The 16,023-nt window shown below is 39.1% G+C and overlaps 2 protein-coding genes across 2 annotated transcripts; both read right to left on the bottom strand.

Annotated features, from left to right (window-relative positions):
- Positions 1-1,338: 1,338 nt before the first annotated feature.
- Positions 1,339-2,059, bottom strand: LOC136283931 (uncharacterized). Its single transcript, XM_066173504.1, is given in 2 exon segments — positions 1,339-1,422; positions 1,424-2,059. Coding segments are annotated over 2 exon segments (720 nt in total).
- A 90-nt stretch (positions 2,060-2,149) lies between these two features.
- On the bottom strand, positions 2,150-11,486 carry LOC131800078 (zinc finger protein GLI1). Its single transcript, XM_059117754.2, is given in 7 exon segments — positions 2,150-2,289; positions 2,782-2,885; positions 3,022-3,186; positions 4,031-4,249; positions 4,252-4,299; positions 9,573-11,082; positions 11,216-11,486. Coding segments are annotated over 6 exon segments (1,692 nt in total). The 5' UTR covers positions 10,725-11,082; positions 11,216-11,486; the 3' UTR covers positions 2,150-2,285.
- Positions 11,487-16,023: the final 4,537 nt, after the last annotated feature.

The raw sequence follows: 16,023 nt of genomic DNA, 5'->3' as shown, positions 1-16,023 counted from the left end.
GCCTATAACACATGAAGTAACACTTTCCAATACTCAGCCTACTATCTTTACAAAGAGTGGTGTTGTTCATAGGAGGTTTTCTACACCCCCCCCCCCCTTCCCCTCCCCCTACCACACATTTATCACATGTTTGCAGCACATGTAGTTGTGATGGTTTTCCCCAAGGAACTAATTTCGTACCCCCATTAGTGGTTTCTATAATTTAATTTGTTAACAGGAGACCAAAAACAGTCAGCTCTTTCCATTGACAACTGGCCATTTTCCATAATGAAACAGAACAGTCTTGCACTGAGATAATTGGCTTTTGTTCAGACTATGTCTAAAATTGGGGGGGGGGGGGGGGGGTGGGGTGCCTTTGTGTTCCATATGATTCACAAAACATTCGCACAAATTTACATATGGACATCTGCTTTTCCCTTTACACCCTGTTTCTTCCAAGTTGATCCACCCTAGTGAAAGAAGACGCCGTGTTTTGATCAGTCTGCCTACATCTAAACTTAAAAATGGACATTGCACTCCATTGCTTGACCTCTAAAGAGTTCTGACACATTTCTCAGTTGACTCTCTTCCTCGCGTATATAGTTCAATAAAGTATTCATGTCATTAACTACCATGTTTCCATTTCCCCGCAAATTCTGACACACCCCCAGTTTCAGTGGATAGCATCCCATCGCCTGACCACCATGGCATCTATTTCATGATTTGCCATGTCACACTGGGTCCTCTGAGCATGGGTTCTGTTCCCCTTAAGTACTATATGCTGCATTCCATCTGAGGCTGGGTAAAAGCCACCCACTGACATCTGGTACAACCTAATTCGTGCTCACTTCTGTAGCTGGCCTGTGGCCACTGCACTTGTGGAGGAATTTCTCTGAAGGCACGGCTGTGGTCGCTGATGCACAGTCTGTAAACTGAGTTAATGGGGTTGCTGAGCTGCCTCTTGTTCTTCAGGATATGGTTAGTTGGCGCAATCGTTGTGTCTGATGAGGTTGGGAAACTGACAGAACCTTGACGTATTGGAGGAGGATGCAAGGGAGGCGTTGGTTCCAACTGCCCTTTTCCGTGTCCATTTAGATATGCATCAAACTCTTGTGGATCTACATCCCCACAAATAAGCTCTGTTTCATTTACTTTGGCAATTGGCATCACTTGCCTGTTTGACTGTGTCCATTTTTAGAGCTCCGGCCTACTCTTATGTGCTCTTGATTGCCTGATTGGTTCACTACTACGGCGCAGCTCACTTTATTTTTGCCATTTTGGGGCAAGTAACCCCCAGAACTATCTGCCTCGCATATCCACATTTTCACTTTTTTCTTCTGTTTTGCAGCATTGTTGCAGTTATTTCTTGTGGGAGTAAGTGAGAGGGTGTGGGATCTTGTGGACAATGGGACTACGAATAACTGCTCAGTTTGACTGACTTCCAGAATCACATACTGTTACGGCTCAGTCTGTTGTACGGTGCACTTTGATTGCTGCAAGTGCTTGTCTCACTGGTTCGACGAAGAGTGTCATCACTACTATCAAAAGGATGTAAATTTGGTCTGCAATGAAGAGGAGTCATACCAGTAGGTACGGGTGGAGGACACCCACTTGGATAGTGCGGTATAACCTCTTGAGGTTGAATATTTGTGGTTGGAAAGGGGCTAGCCAGGCTAGATCGATGACTGCCATAAGAAGACCAACCACTTTCTTGGCTAGACCTTCTGCTTGCATCACCAAGCTCCACAGATAAATGGCTGCCATCACTTGATCTCCGTGATGTTTGGCTCATCCTGCGGTGAACATCACTCACCCACTGGGCAACGTCCCTTTTGTGAACATCGATTTTTGGAAGATTGACACTCGGTGCTGGCGGTCTGACCTCTTGTGCAGTAGTCACAGCACCGTTCTCTCCAGGTTCCCAGTCTCCTTCTATGATATCTGGAAGTTGGCTTACAATGGAGGACTTCTTGGCGACACCCCAACATGGAATTGCCCATGTTTCTTGGACTCTCCCGGCTAGATGGAATGTCAAGGCCTCCTGGGGTTCTCTCACAGCTTGAAGAGACAACATCCCCATCAAAGCTACTGCCTACAATTGTTTGGGAGCAGCTTCCAGCTTGAATCACACTACCTGCACTACTTGATCCATCTTGTCCAGGTGACATGTTCTTCGACATGATTGCTCATTGGCTGTGATGCTTGTGTACCACTGCTAGAAGTGTTGGAGCCTTGGCCTTTGTCAGAAGATAAATTCCCTTTTTTGTCAGAATTGGGTTGTGGCTTTTCTCTACTGCCTTCCGCTTTTAGCTGTTGTTACAAAAAGAAAGGAAACATAATGATAAGTACATTGATGTTACAAGATGTTCAAAATAAGTCTCAGACTGTTATAGTTACATTCATTTAAGATTCAGCAGTTAATCCTTTTTTTTACAGTCCATGCTATATGCAATCCCAGGTATGCTCTGGAGACACTGTTTTGCACAGAAATTTACCAAGTCCATTTTTTATTGTTTAGATTGAAAGAAGGAGGGTGTTGCCAACAAAGATTGCATTTAATAAGCATATGGTTGATCAGAAATTCTTCTTACAGATAATAAAATAGTGACTTTTAGAACAGATAAGAGTGATACTAACCAGCACCTGACCTAAATTATTGTACCAGCAGGTATACAATTCACAAAAGATAAAGGTCCCCTTCGGAAATTTTGACCTGACTTGAGTTCTTGCAGTGCTTTGATTTAGATTTCAGAAAGTTCACAAGAGGTTGTCACTTGCAATTAATAGACTTCTCATATTTACCCTCTTAATTCCTTGTTCTCCATGGACAGTTTTTGTATTTTCCTCAGTGAGCTGGGATCTGTGTACCTCTTTGGGCAGCCTGGTACTTTACAGACATAAGGTTTCTATATAGCAAGTACATGCATGTTATTTTTTTCATCTAAGTAAGTCCATGTCATGATAAATTTGTGAATTTCTGAGTAATGATTGAGGTTAAAAAAGTGCTATAAATCATTTTTAAAGTGTATAGGGTCTGCTTACCACAGAAGAATGTGTCCTGTTTTGATGCTTGGCTCTGTCAGAAGCATTAGAGAAAGCTTTATTGCACCCTTCCACTTCACAAACATATGGCCTCTCCCCAGTATGTGAACGGAGGTGAGTTTTGAGATTCTCAAGTCTGGAGTAAGCCTTGTTGCAGCCTTCATACTAAAGAGAGAATAGGATTGTTTCAAGACCTGTTACTTTGACATAGAATATTTCTAACAATAGTGAGCCCATTACATACATTTTATAGAGCAATTTTTCCTTTGGTACTTTGAATGACCACAAAGTAATTACTCCTTCATATCAATGCACAATCGAGTGAAAGGTGATCAGAACAGAGAAAAACATCAACTTCCTATATGGAAGGTTGAATGATTGCACAGCAGTTTTTTTAGAACTAATATTTTAAGAAATGTATGGCTGACAGGAAAGAGAAGGAATATCAAGATCTTTGAAGTGAAAGGGAAGTGGACAGTTATTTCAGTCATCTCCTCATTGGACAGCCACTTCGTACAACTTACAGTTGATAGCAAAGTGGACTGTTGACCAAATGTCCAGTCTGGTTTTGGGTGAGAAAACTATTAGTGATTAGGAGGGTGTGTGCATGAGAAGTTGTTCCTCTTACTGCTTGAACACTGTGCCATTCTGGTTTAATTGTAGACTGTATAAAGCCTACAAGATCATTAAACAGTGTAATTAAATGCAGTAAGACAGAATAAGAATAATCATCATCATCAGAAGTAAGACAGAATAAGAAGAATTTCACAGACGTGGAATCAAGGGGAATTGGTGGAAAATAGGGTAAATGTTGTCTGACCTTACCCTACAGACAAACGGTGGTCAATTAAGATGAAATTTTCCACATAAACTCGAATTGGCACCAGTTAAAACTAATTTGCTGAAATGTAGGTGTGCAAGTGGGCCTTGTGGCACACTGTTATATATCAATTCATGCAGCACTTAGTGTAGACAACAGTTTTGGGATAGAATCTCTGTTTAGACTTACAGTGCATTTATGTGGCTTCTCCCCTGTGTGACGTCGCATGTGTACCACCAACATGTACTGGGCTTTAAAGGGTTTCTTCTCTCTGGTGCAGCCATCCCAGTAGCAAGTAAAGTCCTTGCGATCTTTCTTGATGTGGTCAGTGTTGACATGTTTGACCAGATCATCCTGTGTTTCAAACAGCTTTTGACATTCCTTCCAATGGCAAGTCAATCTCGCTCTTGATCCTGCTCTCCTTGATTCTCTTCTCCTTCATTGTCTGAGCCTTCCTGCTGTTATGTAAAAAGTGGTCAAGGTTAACTCCCAAGATCTCATTAGTAACCCTTCTTATTGTCTGCCATATAGTTCTTGTGATGTTAGTTTGGAGAATTTGGTATTGGATCAACTAAGAATCCCCAAATTAATATTTTCTCTATTCTCATCACTTGTCTGCTTGATATTGTAAGAAGAAATTCTGTCTTCCTCACTCATGGGAGTTAAAGGGTTAAAGTGGCCCACACACAAAGTCTGAGAATAAGAGAGGAGGACCTCAGTGCATACAGAATTTCATTCTGGTTACAGGAAAATTGTGATATGTCTCAAACTCTTTGTTCCCTGATTGTACAACTTTACATTTCCACAATGGATCCCTCAATTAACCCCTGTTGTATGCACATTATCAAAGGTAAAAATTACATGAAGAGCTGTGTCCACATTAACTGCAAAATTGAACTGACTGTTGGATAACTCTTTAAAGATTCATCTTTCATTCTCTGCTCTTACAGCAATTTTATTTGATATGTTTTGTTTTTTCCCAGGACTACATGAGGGATCACATTGCAATTTAATTAGATACAAATTTCAAATATTGCAACTCTGTGCATGCCAAGGAGTACTGGATAAGGTTATAGAAATTACTACAGCCTGAATTTGTACATTTATGATTAACCTAGACTGCTTATCACTGAGCCCAAAGATACACATATTCCAGTTGTCTAGCTTTCACAAAAAATGTGGGAAGTATGAATTGATCTAACTGATCAAGCATTGGGATCTTACCAAAAGCTTAAAGTAGAATTGGTCAGCTGAATGTGTAAATGTGTGCTCTCTGATTGGTTTAGGATTGCATCATATCTTGCTACATAAAACATCTGAGATACTACATACAAATACCCTGAATTCTGAAAAACCTATGCTTTATAGAAAATTTTTCCTTTTTAAGTTTATTGTATTAAAACAACAGAGAGCCCCCTCTAAGGTTTTGATGGTTTGAAGCAACCCTCTTGGGATGCTGGCAGAACCCCTAAAAATTTGTAAATCACTCATTTCAAGCTGGTGATTCACAACGTCTTCTCATGTTCTCCAATAACCTAAGTGGGTTATTAGGATGGTAAACCAATAGAGAGTGTAATCTGTTGCAGAACACTTAAATGTTCACAGCTGATGATAGCAAGGGCATTTAACTTATCAGTGTGAATTGATTGAACTTGCCTTCTTGGTGGACATTTTCAGCCTGTTAAAACTCTTTCATGCAAATTATATTAACATGACCATTATAAATTATCTCCTTTTATACAGTTTCTGCTTCTGTAACATGCAGTTCATAGAATGACTGTGTCATCTACCTATCAATCCCCATGCTTCTGTAAGATAGCAGTCGAGTTGGAATTGCATACAGCTGGGATTGAATACAGTATGAAATTTAAGAAAGACTTGCTTATGAGCTTTTGATTGTGGTGTATGACATGAGTCTGCTCTCTTGACCTTATGAACTTGTAATCCTTGCTACACCATGATCTGTTGTATTCCTTTCTTCCTGGACCCTTTTTTCAACATCTAATCCTTGCAGTATCTGATCATTCCCTGACCAGTGGCAACCAAGCTACGCCCATTAACTTCTCCTACGCTTCTCTCAAAATCTAAGATAGATTAACTGGTCTCCATTCCAGGTTATTTATCCCATCCTTGTTGCCACTGTGGCGTATAGCATCAGAATAGACTTCAGGCGCAAAGAAAAACTCAACAAAGGTTTATTTTTACACAATATGTTGACAGCTGTGAAACATGAAAATGAGGCTGACAAGCAACAGCATGAAGACTTGCGTCATACACCACATTAATTAGAGTGAATCTTATAGTCTGATAATCACCAGAACAATAACTAAACAATTACCAGTAATCATCTCAGGCTCAATGAATTCTGTTAGATACTATCCATTGTAGTTGGGAGGATTATCAAACAATATTCACTTTGTCTATAGCAAATAATTTTATAACATAGCTAGTAAATTTGTCCAATCAAATTCAATTGCATGAGCATGCTTCATATTCCTATTGTGCACACTCATGACGTCAGCAAACAAATCCCTCAAGAAAAAAATTCTCTCTGTGATTTTTTTACTTTAGGATTTCTCTATTAAAAAACTGGTTGAGACTTATATGTTTCTGAATATTTATACCATAAAAGTATGTTTGAAATATTCTTTTGTGTCGATAATGTGAAAATCTTTAGGAACCTTGCAATGCCTTCCTAGATTTGTTTGTAAGTCAGACTTTCTGTCACACGAAGCTAGGATGTGGCCTGTTGTGAATTAGCCGATGAAACAGCATCTTTGTTTTTCTTTGGATAAAAGAATTTTGTATTCAATCAGAAAATAAAGTTCATTTACAAACATGAATTCACCTGTCAGTTTTGAGCGAAATGTTTTCCTGAAACTGAAGCGTAGCAGAGGGAATATTAACCCTTTTACAACATTTAAACAATCAGGTTGAAAATGTTATAAAACAATTGGTTCATATGTCAGCTGTGTGTTCATCAAGATATGAAGCACTTGGGAAGTTTGGAGGGCACTCAAAAAGCTAGAGTTGCTCTCAGCTACGCCTCGAGCAACTCTTACGCATCTTTCATGCTCTCCAAACTTCCTGGAGATATGAAGCACTTGGGAACTTTGGAGGGCACTCAAGAAGCTAGAGTTGCTCTCAGCTATGCCTCAAGCAACTCTTACACATCTTTCATGCTCTCCAAACTTCCTACGTGCTTCATATCTCTATGAACGCATGCTGACATATGAACCAATTGTTAAGTTGAATATTCTTGGTGACAAAAACTCCTCATGGATAAAACAATCAGCCTATTTGAAAATAAGACAATAAATGATGGAATTAGAGCCACACAAAGATATATGGAATGGAAATAATACAAGATTTATGCTTTCAAGACCTTGGGTTCCACATTAACTATCTCATGCGCAAGATACAGCTACAGATTTAATGAAGCCATATTTTTTCAGAAATTATGTTCTTCAATTTGAGCACAACAAAAAAAAAAGTAGTCTGAGACAAATCACACTGAATCAGTCTTTAAACAAAACAATGTGGGAGGATGGTCCAATTGTCAAAATCTAAAAAATCAAAATATTGACATAGTTCGAAATAGAAATTGTCACAACAGGATTAAATTGAACAGTCAAACAGGTCAGAAAATCAGTTGGATTACATGAGCAGGTTGCATTTTTAACTTTACAGCTCTTCTTTTTTGTTTAATTGTATCAGGAATTTTTTGTTCAGTTATGTATCTTTGGTAGGTTTTGCTTTTGTTTTCCTGTGGATCAACACTGAAGAGCATTCTTGACGGCTAGCCAATGCATAATACAATGATGCCTTATTATCTTTTAAAACCACAAGACGAACATGTCTTGTTCCCACAGTTCTCTTAATCTTTTTAGTTGTCTGCTAGTGGTTTCTCCATAACAGCAAATACAACAAAAGGGCTTAGGTTTTTTAATTGGCTTTGGCAAAGGTTATCAGCGCAGTTTTTGCCACAAAATCTGCAGGGAGGATCACAGAGATGACAGTCCATCCTACAGCTAACACAGACATAAGATTTCATTTCTTTTACAAGATCCTTACCATCCTTCCCACTAAAGGAAAATTGAAAATTCATCTGGAAGGCACATATTGAGAAGCAATTATTAATGCCCCCTGATAAGTAGGGTTTGATGACCTGTCAAACCATGTCATAGATAAGAATTGTTCTTGCCGCCTGTGGTTGTGACCAATAAAAAGAACTATTGGCCTAAAAGCAACATGTACATTGACTTTATTTTGATGATTATCTGCAGACTAAGTAATCCTTATTGAAATCACAGTCTGCCCAAATATTAAGATTTGCATCATCACATGTCTGCAAATTTACCTGCCGTATAAACTAAAAGAAAGACATGATACCATCCATGAAATACATTGTTTAACATAACAGAAAAAGAAAACTTGTTGTTATCCGGTATGTCAATCAAAAATTGGAAATTTGAAAAACTGTCACGATAAGCTTATTCATTTGAATAAATAAACTGTACTTATTTTGGTTATCACTACTGATACACTACACTGATTCACGCAGACAGGAAGAGAAGGAAAAACAATTTGCTACTGCATGTGTTCACATGTGATTCAAAGTCTGTGGGTAGCACAGTTGGATGACAAAGCTAAAGGTTAAAGCAGAAGGGATAAACTCAATTATTTCAACCACAAACATCTTAACTATGTCCTGATTATCTTATTGTAAATTTGTGATCTTTGAGCACTAGCATCGAGGCAAAGTATTTTTCAGCCTATGATCATACAAAATAAAAAATTCTTAATCTGAAAGTTTAAAAAACTATATATCACGGTTCATTTACAGCCAAATGCAATTTGCAATTGAAGTTGGCAAAAACAACAGTCTCTCAACCAAAAATTCACACCCTTTGAGAGAAATGTTTAGAATTTGAACATAACTTTGTTTCTGTTCAAGTGATTTATATTCCCTGTTGGTTTGGCCTTGTAAATATTCATGATATCTTCTAGACTGTTACTGTTCTGCTGCTTTAAAAATTAGCAAACAGGACAATATTTGACACAATTCACTGTTTACTCTTTAAAAACCACCCAACAACATATGTTATTGTGGTGGCAAGGGAATTCTACATGTAGAATGTATTCAAAACATATAATAAGATGGTAATTATAACCAAGAAGAAAATTTTTTTTTCCAAATGTAGCCTCATCTTAGATACAGAAAGATGAGAATATGGTTGGATTAATTCTGTATTGCCTTGTTTGACTGATTCATCCCATAATTGATAAGTCATAGTTGGTTTGTGAAAATCGGAGTCCATATGAAATACATCTCACAAATTAAGAGCCACAGCTGTAACTTATTTATGAAATAAATCTGCTGTCCTAGGTTAAGATTCTTCTTCTATCAAAAAAAGCTTGTCATTCACCTAAAGCTATTAAGAAGTGAACACTGCAAAAAGATATTTCCTAGTTAATGCAAATAATTGCCATGCTTGTAACTAACATGCAAGTACACATTGACAGGTTACATTTATAAGAGAAAAAAAATGAATAAATGGATACATGTATGAAAGAATCAGTAAATAAAGGAGAAAAGTGGTGGCTTTAATGAAACATGAAAACAAAACTTTCTGACTTAGGAGAGAGGACTACCAGGGAGGAGGTTACATTGTCCAGCTGTGGTGTAAAAAGAGATTATTATTAACATTAATACCAAACTATACCCTACCTTCACTTCTGAAGCACCAGGTGATGTTGTAGAGTCAAGAGGACAAACATCCATACTTTCCTCCTTGCAGGAGGTGCCCTGTGGTTCTTTAGCCCTAGACACCTGTGATGACTCAGCACAACTCATGCTTTCAGACATTTCTTCCTTGGTTCCTTCAGCTCCAGTTGTTGAGCTGGGCAGTGCATCTCGACTTGTTGAAGATGGTGTTGGTATTCGAGGAGTGGCAATAGGTGGGGGTGTGATGAACACAGTTCTTGCAACAGGATAACAACTAGCTTGGTGAGATCCAGGAGAGGTGCAAAAACCAATGGGACTCAAGTGACCAAAGGAACCTGCTGAAGACACCCTTGCTGGACCAAGATACCCTGATAAGGAATCTGGTGAGCCTCGAATTAATGCGTTCAAGTCAATAGATTCAACAGATGATGGGGTGTTGGAATGTGCCCGTTTCCGACTAAGTTTTGCTGACAGCCTTGGGCTTGGAAAGCTGGAATGTGGCAGGTCAATAACTGTAGACCGTAGAGATGTCGCAGTGGATGGTGGCCCTCCATACTCAGATGCTGGATTTCTGTGCAGATTTGCCAGATAGTCCGATGGTATCACAGGTTTAACAAAAGGCTGATAACCAGGGGGCCATTCTGCTTTGGGGCGGGCAATATCAGAGTCAGTGTGTCTTCTCTCACGGGAACTGCTTAGTGGAGGTGCAACTCCATGCATGGAAGGAGGATTTGGATAAAATGCATCTGGGTGATGGTAATGATAAGGGCGGTAAGGTGAATGGGGATGGGGAATGGGAGATAGATGTGATGGTAACACAGGGCTTGGAGGATGGCTATGCCAGTGAGGTGTTCGTCCTGGGTAGTAGTGGTTTGCATGAGGTGGAGCTGGCATAGAGGGAGGTGGATGATGAGGGGGTGGATAGTGCATGTCATATGGGTAGTACTCAGGATATGGTGCTGCATGATAAGGGTGGCCTGCACTCCATGACTGTGTGTGCCTGTGGTTGTATGGTGGATAGCCATGCGGTCTTCTGCTCTCAATAGAGGTAGTCCTATTATTAGTTGGTTCCCTGTGGTTCACATCAAACGTTGTTTGGGTTTCCTGATCATGAGCCCGATGAACGGAATCTATCTCCGGTTTGGACTCATCCATGCTTTTTCAAATGAAGCCAAAACAATCCTTCAAAAATGGCATAAATTTTTCAAACAAAAGCTTTCTTTTCGGAAAGAAATCAATTCAAGTTCAGTATCTGTTAAGGACGCGACAGGCGTTGCGTGGGTCTCGGACGAAATGTCTCGTTCTCGAATAACTCGCAAAGTGGGATGCGGCGCGAAGCCCAAAACGAGTTAGCGCATCGCACGCGTAAAGTTCATGCTTTCCACGATTCCTTGATATTCCGCATGTAAATGAGTGCCGTCTCTTTCGCGATAAAACCTCTGCTCTTTTTAGCCTTACGAATCCACTGCCCTCACGTCATGGTAACTGTTGACGCCAGAACAGTTAAAGCAGCCTGAAAAAAATACACAAAGAAACTGTACAGGAAAATTTACTTACATATTTAGCAAGAGTGGGAATGATACAACTACAGCTACAATAGAAACATACTCACAGTGATCAAGCAAGGAAACAATGGCAGTGCTCACCTGGAAAAACGCAGACAGTTTCTAAGAATACTTGGCGGACAAATCAATCAAACTGTCCCAAATTAGAATATTGTCGGACGAATGTGCTCTTGCTAACCGCGTAAAATCAATTGGGCGAGGGGAAAGACGTCCGAAAGAGCCACTCTTAGGACGCGCGGCAATTTTCTCACTGTCACGAAAATTCACAAGACAATAAAGATTCTGCGAATGCATTCCTTATGATTTAGAAACACGAGTATCAGTTTTCTCAACCGCAGGAGAGCGTGGGTCATCACCGTCAAAGGAAATCGGGTTTTCTTCAAGATTGCGAAAGCTCTGACAGGTTACCGCATAACTTTATTGGTTTAACTAATACAAAGGCCATTCAAAAAGATTTAAACCAATCATATCGGCGGATTTCCGCAATGCGAAACCCTTAGGTTCAGGATAGATGTCGGTCAAACGTTTGATCAGAGACAATTACGCTCTCGAGTTTGCCGATGATAAAGAAATCAACAAGATGTTTATTACTGTAAACACCTATGCGAAAAGGAATGGACATTTCGTTTACGCTCGGAAGGAGAGGAATTTTATGTTTTAAAAGTATTTTCGTTCGACCACTGCTGGGAAAGAATTTTTGATGAAGATTGCTCGAAGATGCTCTTCACCCCTCGTTCAAGATTAAAATAGGATGATCTGAAATTTGTACCAGCAGGTGTTGGAACATCTCAGCTGTAGAATTGACGAATGGACGATGTAATAGCGCACAGAGAATTCTAATGCAATCCTAGAGAATCAAACCCAAACACTCTCAAGATTAGAGATTGTTGATTTTTGAAGATTAGAAAACAATCTCGTCTTTATTTCCGTTCGTGTACTTGCGTATGCAGGCTCTTCAAAGTTCCTGTGGAAGGAAGTCCTTAAAACATACTCATTCACCCAATAAGTTCCCTCAGAATATGCTCACCTGAAAGGTGAGTTGCTGTCAACATTACGATACAGAGCAGAGCACTTCAACGCGTTTAGTTTCGGTTTCTTTGCGTCAGATCAAATATCAAATATTTATCTCGCCAAAATACTTGAAAGCTATAACAGAGTGGAAATGAATACGTGCTCTGTAGCTCGTTGAAGAAGGATTAATTTTGAAGTTGATGTGCTCATTTGTGATGTTTGCCAGAGATAAAGCCACAAGGTCTGCTGTAATGAGCTGGTGAATTCAAGAAACGGAAATCGCAGTAGTGGTTCAAGCTCCATGTTAAAATAGGACATCGCAAAGTCACGAAAACTAAGCTTCCTGTTGGCAATAAGGATGTCAATTAAAAAGATCAAGCATATAGCTTTACTTCTATACAGGCAGTAAGAAGATAAATTGGGGCTAATTCGGGAAGTGATCGCGAATTTCCTTGTATAATTGTTTACGTGGCCGATAGCGTGACTTTATAGCGCGGCTGGGAGGGGAGCGAAGGGTTCGTGCGCTCTCCGTTCAAGAAGTTTTTATGCTCGAAAATTTGAGTATTATGGTTTTAAGCGTCACCTCTGAAAACATAACATCAAGCCGAAAATTCTGCGCAAAATTTTCCATCATGTTCAACTTGATAATTCAAAGTAAAAGCTTTTAAGAGCCCCCAAACCTCTCCCCTCCCCCCCTCCCTCCTCCCCTTTTCCATCCCTACCATCAAAAGGTAAAACTTCGTAAGGATAAAAAGTTACCGAAGTTCAGAGCACAAAATTTTACTGGATCAAATTCCTCAAGTGCAGAAAAGAAAAGCTGGCTCATTGTTGACATTGGACAGGTTATATATCCCTTGTTTGAACTGTTACATCAAGAATTTTGTATAGTTTAGTCATTATGCCGGCATAATTTTTTATTATATAGGAGGGTCCCAATGGGTGTAAAAAAAGCCAAAAAATTTAGGTTGTTTGTTTCTGATGGAGGAGAGATTGTGGTTCGTGCAAGTTTTTTATTCTGTCCAAGATTTAAAGTGAGATCAAAAACATCAACAGCAAGTTAAACTCTTTCGTCCAAACAGCCATTTTGACACATTGAACTTAAAAAGAGCGCGTGAAGCCTTGTGGGGTAGCATGGAAATTTGTGAATTTGTCATTTTTGGGATTTTTACAGATAGTCTTCGTTTCGCAAAAAAGGAAGAACCGAGTGAAATAAAATTTCGTGGAATTTTTCTAGCTTCAGCCAAACACAAACTCAACAAGCAAATTATATATAAAATTAATGCCCAAGTTTTTCATATGGACTTATTCAAAACATCCACCCACGACTTGTACATCTGCTGCTTACCTCTAGCCTCTGCCCTCGTTATAACCGTAGAGAAGTTACAGAATTGAAAATAAATATATTGAAAATTTTCCCCTGAAGTTTATGTTCTTTGCTTGAACAGAATAACGCAAGAATATGCCAGTTCCCTACAGAAATTTCAGGCATCTGGAATAGGAGAGACATTTGTTCCTACAAAACGTAAATTATCTCCACTTATTTAAATAAACTCTCAGCCTGCCGCAAATTTTTCATAATACCCGAAAATGATATAGATCCAAAGACGTGAGACCATTCCGAATTAATCTATCCCCATAGACTTGCTAAGTAATTTTAAACATCGTCTAAAATAATGTTTCGGTTATGGAAAAACATCTATGAATCATTTCCTCTTCTTTTTCGCGTCCGACGAGGATTAAAAATAGAAACTATAACCAAGAGAATATAAATTGCTATAACAGTTTAATGTCGCAATCATTCTTTCTTTAAAGAAACGAGCGCTTTTATTGTAGTAGGCTTGAGGTGTGAAAGCGGGGAGTATCGTTAGGGAGGGTATATTCGACCACGTAATGCGTTTAATAAACCAATCGCGTGCGAGCAAAAATATTTGATGGATCACAACATTGCTCATCATCAATATGGTGGAGGCTAACCCGGCTAAAACAGTCACTCAGAGAATGAATCCGTTAGTCTTACCCAGGAGCTCATTACCTGAGATTCTGATTTACCTCAGTTACTGAAGTGAGACTAAATTTAGCCTGCATCTTTCAGGTTTCCATTTTTAAATGGAAACCTGGTTATTTAAATAACCTGCATGTGAGTGGACTCTCATTATCACCACTGCGACACGATCGTTTCTTTGCCCGAGAGAAAGCTGCTGACTGTGCGGTAAAAGTGAGCCAGCGAGAGGTCTGCTAAGGGTCTGCCAGGGCACTAATGATAATTTTTAGTGCCAGACCCCCAGTAGGCCTCTCCCCGACTCGTCTCAAATCTTCCTTTGGGCTGAGAAATACTCGTCCTGTAACGCTAGCGCTATTTATGAGGGCCTGCTCGTAGAAAATCTATTTGGCGACGAGGCGATCGTGACTTAGGTAGAAGACACACGAGGACATATGAAGGAAAGTAGCCAAGTGTGGCGCTCGCACTTGGCGCTGATTCACATTTCTCTCGATTGGCTGAAGATAAATATTTCCAGCTTGATTGTATGGCTTTTTATGCGAAAGAGATATGATCCTTTGAGATATTCATGTCAGAAGGTAAGGGTGAGGGCTTTTACGGCTAACGGATAAATTGTGACCATTTTACGGTTTAAGGTTAATTTCTTTTCGTCGCATTTCAAAGAAAAAAAATTACGAAATTTGGCAATTTTTACTTGAAACGGCTAAATTTTTTTTACTTTTTTACGGCTAACGGGTATCCCCGTTGGTACCCTCATATCAGGTTTCTTCACGACTTTCTCTTATCGGCTAACAATTTTTTTGTGAAACAGTTGATTAGAGATACAGCAAATGATAGTTACTGCGTCAAGTTCAATCTCATACATTTTACAAAAACGTGCAAAAGTTTTTCTAGTTCAAGAAGGCATACAGTAAAGCTGGAAACTAATTTTTGCGACTTTAACTTTTAACTTTTTCTGTTTGTCATGCTACAGCACTCTCCATCTACTTTTTAGAGACATCTCAATCAATATTTTTTGAACGCCGTAAGATAACACAAAGGACTAACCCTACGACCTCAGCTTACCTATTTCCTAAAGCATTTTTCCATTTTTTTTTTAAAATAATACAGAAGGTGGCAGATTTTAATGGAGCTCTATATTCTGGAGCGTTTCCTCTGCGGATTTTTACATTAAAAACCGCAACATTTTCATGCGTTTTATAGTAATTAAAGTAATTATTTCACGACGGTAATTTTCTTATCGCCTTAATATAGCAATTAATGAAACCGGAAACATTATGACATGGACTAAAAACTTATCCCTTGAAAATTTTTGTTCCAAAAATCTTTTGTTTTCGAAGAGTCAAGTCTCTGAAAAAAATCTCAGCTTATTAGAAACTTAACGTAGCAATATTAAGCAAGCTGAGATTGACGATCAAATCCACTGAAACACGATCGATCTTACCGTACCAGCAACTTCTATGAGCAAACAACGGAATTGCAGGATGTATAATTTTCTGTTCAATTATTCATTTCCATTAGACCGTCAGCTTTCTTTTTGACAAGTTTCTAAACAAACGAGCGTGTAGGTTTAACGGTACCTGTGCTATTACGTGCGTTTCCATAACAGACCAATAAGGGAGCTATATCTCGTTGTAAATATACACCCTTGATTGTGCATCATGAGGCACAGTGACAGAATAGAAACGTGATACTTACAATTACCGTGGACACAACAACTCGATCTCATTTCCTGACGAAGATTGGAAGTATAACAATGGAAACGTCGAGATCTTAGCTAAATTGTGAGAAATACAAATCAGTGTAGACATTCATTTATCACTGTAATTGTCTTAAACAAGTCACTAATCTTTTCTTATAACATCTCATCGTAGATGTT

Source organism: Pocillopora verrucosa, chromosome 10, assembly GCF_036669915.1.
Source record: "Pocillopora verrucosa isolate sample1 chromosome 10, ASM3666991v2, whole genome shotgun sequence".
Lineage (NCBI taxonomy): Eukaryota > Metazoa > Cnidaria > Anthozoa > Scleractinia > Pocilloporidae > Pocillopora > Pocillopora verrucosa.
This window is presented reverse-complemented; position numbering and strand designations above follow the sequence as displayed.